Consider the following 7,311-nt stretch of genomic DNA (forward strand, 5'->3'; position numbering starts at 1 on the left):
GGACTTAAAACATTTACTGATGAAGATCAAAGAGTACAGCCTTTGGTATGGATTACATCTCAATGTAAAGAAAACAAAAATCCTTACCACTGTACCAATAAACAACATTATTATCAACAAAAAAAAGATTGAAGTTGTCAAGGACTTCATTCTTCTTGGATCAGCTATCAACACTCACAGAAACAGCAGTCAAGAGATCAAATGACATATTGCATTAGGCAAATCTTCTGCACAAGACCTTTTTAAAGTGTTGAAGAGCAAAGATGTCAACTTGAGGACTAAGGTGTGCGCCTGACTCAAGCCTTGGTATTTTCAGTAACCTCGTATGCATGTGAAAGCTGGGCAGTGAATAAGGAAGACCCTAGAAGAATTGATGCTTTTGAGTTATGGTGTTAGGAGAATATTGAAAGTGCCATGGGCTGCCAAAAGAACAAACAGATTCGAGTGGAAGAAGTGCAGCCAGAATGCTCCTTGGAGGCCAGTATGGCCAAACTTCGCCTCTCATGCTTCGGACATATTGTCAGGAGGGACCAGTTGCTAGAAAAGGATCTCATGTTTGGTAAAATAGAAGGTCAGAGAAAAAGAGGAAGACCCCAACGAGATGGATTGGCCAAGTGGCAGCATCGATGGACTCAAGTGTGGTAACAGTAGTGAGGTTGGCCCAGGGTCGGGCAGTGTTTTGTTCTGCTGTGCATAGAGTCGCTGTGAGTCGGTACCAACTCAATGGCACTTAACAACAACAACCCTCTGACCAGTGAATTATTCTCTTCCTCCCACCCCTGATAGCTATGAAAGAATGCTTCTTTTAGCATGAAAACTTTTCTTTCTTTCTTTTGTTTTTTTGAGTTTTTACAATAGTGGTCTCATGCATTTCTCCTTTTGTCATTGACTAGCTTCACTTAGCATAATGCCCTCCAGGTTCATCATGTTATGAGGTGTTTTGCAGAGTCATTGTTATTCATCAATGTTTCATAGTATTCCATTGTGTGGATGTACCAAAGTCTGTTTTCCCATTCTTCCAACAATATTTTTGCATTTCATCCCTGTCATATCATGTGCCAGAATTTCATTTCCTTTATGGCTGAATAGTTCATTGTAGGTATATTCCACATTTAAAGAATTCCATTCGTCTGTTTTTGTTGAGTGCTGTCGAGTCAATTCTGACTCATAGCGACTCTGCATAGGGTTTCTGATGAGTGGCTGGTGAGTTTGAAACACCAACTTTGTGGTTCAAACCAACTTTGCAGTCCAGTGTATCATCCTGCACCATGGTGGTGGTGGTAGTGGTGCTTATGTGCCGTGGAGTCGGTTCTAATTCACAGCGTACAGAGTTTCTGAGGCTGTAAATCATTACGGGACAAGAAAGCCTCATCTTTCTCCTGCAGAACAGCTGGTAGTTTTGAACTGCTGACCTTGCGGTTCACAGCCCGATTCGTAACCATTAGCAGAGACTGTAAATACTGATTTCATGAACACTGGTGAACAATTATCAGTTTAACTCTCTGCTTTCAAGTATCTTAGGTATATTCCTAGGAGTGGAATTGCTGGGTATGAAAAATGATGGCACCAAATTATCCCTCCCATGGCAAGCGCACACTTTACTCAGCTGGGTTCAATAATTAATTGCAATTCGCTTCAATGTTTCAAAAAAACTCACAGGCTGCCAAGGAAATGGCTCACTTGGTTGTGGAGGCTGGCAAGTCCCAGACCTGCAGTTCAGATGTCTGCCTGGAGGATTCTCCTCACACAGGCTATTGACTCACAAGCTGCGGAAGCTGGTGAATCCAGTCAGGTTGCTGGCTCAAGTCCCAAGAACCAGAGGTCAGAGGGAGGCAAGCTTGGTTAGTCAGGCAAAGGAGCGCACAGCCCACTCATAGCACCAAGGTGGCTCAGTTTACACCCAGCATGAGGGCAAAACTGACCAAGCACCTTGTCACATTTCCAGGTTTTTACAATCACAATGAACCCTGTTAACAATCACTCACAACGGAACCATATAATCCTTTCAGCATCTTCTCCCATCTTCTCTTACTGAGACCCATCAGGAAAAGGTCCTTTGGTGGGAGTTTACAAAGACATGGCTAGAAAAGACATACTAAATAGTTCACTACTCCACACTGGGTCATGTAGTTCTATATGTAACTTTTTGAGGAACTGTCAAGCTGCTTACCACAGAAGGGGCATCATTTTACAATCCCACCAGCAATGTACGAATGTTCTAGTTTCTCTACATCCTTGCCAACACTTGTTATTTTCCATTGTTTCTGAATCATGAGTATGAAGTGACATCCTTACTTTATTTTTTGTGACTAATTTAGAATCCAGCAATGAAGACATGTTCTTCAAATTGGTCTTCACAACCTCAGTCTCTGCGCATATAAATGTGAGGTGCTAATTCTGAATAGGCTCTGTGCTTTCATGCTGTTTGCTAGTCTACAAACTAGCTAGTGTGTCCCTCTTACCCTCCCACTGCCTCTCAGCTCTGCCTTTCCTTGAAATCTTTCCCTTTCCTCAAGACCCAATTCAAATATTCCTCTTTATGTGAGAGACTCCCTGAGCCTGTCTCACAGCTCTATGTGAACTCGAAAACAGTTTATAGGCTTCAGTGCTGTTACAGCAAGCTGAGCACCTAAATCCCAGAAGTCATTCTTTTTTTTTCTTGACTCTTCTGAAGCCTAGCATAATCGTCAGTAATGAGCATTACATTGATTTGTTTGATGGTTTCCTATTAAGAACGCACAATAAAGGGAATTTGGGTACATTGTTAATAAGAGTTAGCATTGATAATTAGTTCTAAAGTCAAAGGGATAAAAAGAATAACCTATCTGATGACTTCTCATTTGCATTCCACTGTGGGGCCTTGATGCAGTGATCCAGGAAGTTGTGAGCAGACGGAAGTACAACATGCCAGAAGGAGAAGCTGTGGTAACTCTGCTCTTAAATATAAACTAGAGGGAAAGGCACGATTTGTAGCTACACTGAAATTACCTCACAGGGGAAGCATTAGAAGATTAATAATAGTGAGAAAAATGGATTTATATTTTCCATTTTAAAGGTGGCAAAATATTTCAACTTTCTGCGTTTGGAGATGTTGACCAGATCATCTGTTAACTTTTCGGTTTTAGGAATATTTGAATTTTGAGTATTCAACTATTTCCTTTTCTTTTGTCTTAATAGAAAGTGGAAGCCCAGAATCTCGTGTTAATGCTATCCATTTCTTGGTGCACAAACTGCCAGAGAAAAATAAAGAAATGTTGGATATTTTGGTGAAACACTTAACAAAGTAAGTGTCTTTTTCCTTCCTTTTGCTCCACTGTTCTTGGATTTGCAGTGGCTGGTCCTGGGGCTGTCTACACATTACCAGGGGCTGAGTCTGGAGAGGCAGGCTGGACATTTGACTCACTGAGTGTATTTTGGACAGACTGTCGAAATAAGATACTTTTATGAAGTCGTATAATTATTTGCTTAACATCATTGCCAGAAACTCAGGGTTTTATTTGAAGTAAAGGAAAAAAATATTATCTATTTCCCCATATATAGATTCTGGAAAAGTGATTGTAAGTCTGTTAACAAATTTAGCTTTGTTTTACACCTACCTAATTTTCTGTTTGAACAAGTTTGTTTAGTCCTGTAATAGGTAGTTTTTAAAATAGAATCCCTTCTCTCCCCGCCCTTAAACAGCAAGCATAATCAAATAATCAGTGGAGATTATTACTTCAAATATAAATGACTCTTGAATCATTGTAATTATAGAACTTTAGAGGTAAAAGGAATCTTGCCTCCCCGCCCCCCCCGCCCCGTACAATTTATAACTTTTATTTTACTTAAATAGAAAATGAAGGCCAGAAAATATTATTCTTTATATTCATTCATTGTATCAGCATATGTTCATTGAAAGTTTTTTAAAGGTGTTAGTGGATACATGTTGTTGTTAAGTGTCATCAAGTCAGTTTCAACCCATAGCGACCCTGTACAGGGTTTCCCAGGCTGTAAATCTTTACGGGAGCAGAAAGCCTCATCTTTCTCCTGCAGAACTGCTGGTAGTTTCAAACTGCTGACCATGAGGTTAGCAGCCCAACTTGTAACAGCTACGCTACCAGAGCTCTTTAGTGGATACACAGTTGAACAAAATAAAATCAGTACTTTCATAAGGTTAAATTCTAAGGGGAAAAAAGAGAAACAAAATATAAAACTATTTCAGGTGGCAATAAGTGAAAATAGAGAACATAGAGTAAAGAGTGGAGCCCTGGTGTGGCACTGTGGGATAAAGCACAGGACCACAAGTCCGGTTTGAATCACAAGGTCGGCAGTTCAAATTCACCTATACAGGGTCGCTATGAGTTGGAACTGACTCGACAGCACTTAACAACAAAGTAAGGAGATAGAGAACACATATTGGGTCATAGAATTATAAAGTGGACTATTATGGAATATCTTTTTTTTGAAGTGTGATAGCTTTGAGTTGAGAGCTGAAATTAAGTGAGCAAAGCCTCTGAGAATAATCTTCCAGGTTTTTCACTGCACAGTGGGATTGGAATAAAGAGTGAATTCAGGTGTTCTGGCCAGTTTAGCATACCTGTGAAGCTAATTCTTAGACGAAGGTATCATGTAGTCCTTGAAAGCCAAGGAAAAGGGGTGTTCTGAGTTGTTGGCAAATAGTAAATGGAAGTCTTTAAGGGGGATGGCTTAGTATGTTCATCTAATTATTTAGGAACCCAATATGGCTAGTGCAGTACACCAAAGGGAGAAGAAGTAAAATGTACTCATTGTTTTCATCATGTAGAGATTTGGTAGGTCCAGTCATTTCAGAACCACACAGTGAGGACAATTAGAATCTCTTGACCCCTTCATTTTAGGAACATAAAATGTTGCAGAATGCTGTGCGTTTATCACCTGCCTTTTAACCAGAGACCATTTTTCCCCCTCCATCAAAATTAGTGTTTCAAATCACTCCAAGCAGAACCTAATGACCGTGGCAAACTTAGGAGTGGTGTTTGGACCAACTCTGATGAGGCCACAGGAGGAAACTGTTGCTGCCATCATGGATTTGAAGTTTCAGAACATTGTCGTGGAAATCTTAATTGAAAACCATGAGAAGGTAAATTTGCCCTTTTAAAAGGAATTCTTTTTTTTTTGACTCATCACCTGGTGATGCACACGTTCTTTTAGAATTCTCCTGCCCTCCCTATTTTCTTTTTTAAGGTTTCATTATTGTGATAATGGGTTTGGTTCTGATAAGCTGTCATTGGGTTTCTGTCTTCTAGTGAAGTTCCATCAGCCAGAAACTTACTTGGTGCTGTATTAACTCACTGGTCCACTGAAGAAGGATTTACTCGTGATGCAAATGAATATTGTGAAATGTTTAGGGTTTTTGCTGCATTCATCCTTATCCTTGGCTGTGTCATGCTAATTCTGTTTCTGTGAGACAAGGAAAATACCAGGGAACTTCAAAAAGTTTGTGGAAAATGGAATTAAAAGATAAGGGCATTTTCCCCTAAACTTTTGGAAACCCCCTCATACGTGTTTCACATCTGGGTTACAACAGTTCTAGACTCTTCAACACTTTAGGGCTTTGCAGGTTCGAGAAAAAGGAAAGTAAAGAAACTAAAGTTGAGCGAAAAAGAGCTGGACCTGGAGAAACGTGAGCATCGGTGGAGGGCAAGGAGTTGTGGGCAACATTCCTCCAAGACCTGCTGTTCAAGGTTAGCCTTGGGCTTACCTAAGGTGGAGGCAGTCTAGGAAGGAGAAGTTCTCAGATAGTCTCAGGCAGTGCATCTGGCCAATGTGTGTGTATGGAGGTTAGGAGGGGGTGGGGCATATTTTTCGTGGGGTTTGTGTGTGCTGTTGAACTTGGTTTGAATAAAAGGGTGGGCAGAAATGGCTTTAGTGTATTCTCCCACTGCACTAGACTTCACTTACCATTTTATGCCTTAGAAATAAACACTTTGTCATTGCTACCTTGTGATCTCTTTCTCAAACTATGTTATTTTCTCTTCTACCATGGGAGAGAACTCCTGGTATGGCGCTGTAGGATCAGCACTGGACTGCAAACCACAAGGTTGGCAGTTCAAACTTACCAGCTGCTTCTTGGAAATCCTATACAGGGTCGCTATGAGTCAGAATCCACTCGATAGCACTTAATAATAACAACATAATGGGAGAACTGTTCTCCTTATGTGCTTTGTGGGTGCAAAAATGATCATCTCCAGGTGTCTGCCTGCCCCACCCCTAAACACCCTTCAATTGCTGAAGATATTTTCACATAGAGGGATACTGTTGTTCTGTGCTATTGGCTACGCTGAAACTCAGAGCAACCCCATGTGACAGATAGAACTAACCCATAGAGCTTGCTAGGCCGTAGGCTTTACGGGAGTAGATCAACAGATCTTTTCTCCCGTGGAGCCACTGCTAAGTTCAAATTGCTGACCTTTGGTTAGCAGCTGTGCCTTTAGGATAGCTACATACAAGGGGACCCACTGCCATTGAGTCGATTCCAACTCAGAGGAACCCTATATAGTGTTTCCGAGAAGCAGTGTCTCATCTTTGTCTCATAGAGCAACTCATGCATTTGAACCCCTGATCTTGTGGTTAGCAGTCCAACACCTAACCCACAGTGCCACCAGAGATCCATACATCCTTACATATAAGGGTTGCTGTTGTTGTGTGCCACTGAGTCAGGTTGTTGTTGTTAAAGTGCCATTGAGTCGGTACCAACTCACAGCGACCCAGTGTAGGTTTCCCAAGGCATGAGTGATGAGTTTGTACAGTAATAGAAGCACTTCATATAGAAGTGTGAATTTTATACGGACAATCATGGGGATCTATTCCTATTAACTTAAATAACTGGGAATTATTTTTTTAAGGAGACTGAATTTTGGAAGCTCCTGAAATTGTGTTGCCAATTTATTTCTGGTATGAAGAAAATGGAAAAGAAGAGAAGATACTCTTACTTATTTATGTAACTTTTTATTGTGAATTTAGTGAAGGTTTACAAAGCAGTTCATCAGTTTTACATCCAACTTCACCTAAATGATTGTGGTCCCCTCAGTGGAACAATGTGTTTCACTTCCTCTTGCATTTCTTATTTCTGTTCCTTCTCCTTTCTGAATTTTGTCGTTGGGTAAATGATGTCATTTTGATCTTGAATAGCTTATTGTCTATGATGTGCGCACCTCACTATTTATTGCTTGGCTGAAAATTTAGCCACAGGGGGCAGTTTAGTTCCAGAACTGATAGATGACCTGAAAGGCCATAGTCTTGGGAACCCCTCTATATAGGACCAGTAAGCCTGGCTTTTTTTTTTTTTTTTTT

At 40.7% G+C, this 7,311-nt stretch overlaps 1 protein-coding gene across 1 annotated transcript in view; it reads left to right on the top strand.

Moving 5' to 3' along the window:
- Positions 1-7,311, top strand: part of ARHGAP10 (Rho GTPase activating protein 10) — a 483,306-nt gene that overhangs the window by 325,820 nt on the left and 150,175 nt on the right. Inside the window, exons 17-18 of the mRNA XM_006870868.1 lie at positions 3,178-3,283; positions 4,939-5,098. Coding sequence (XP_006870930.1) covers positions 3,178-3,283; positions 4,939-5,098 — 266 coding nt within the window. The remainder of the gene's footprint in view (positions 1-3,177; positions 3,284-4,938; positions 5,099-7,311) is intronic.

The sequence above is a fragment of the Chrysochloris asiatica genome, unplaced genomic scaffold (assembly GCF_000296735.1).
Source record: "Chrysochloris asiatica unplaced genomic scaffold, ChrAsi1.0 scaffold00155, whole genome shotgun sequence".
In the NCBI taxonomy this organism is placed as follows: Eukaryota; Metazoa; Chordata; class Mammalia; order Afrosoricida; family Chrysochloridae; genus Chrysochloris; species Chrysochloris asiatica.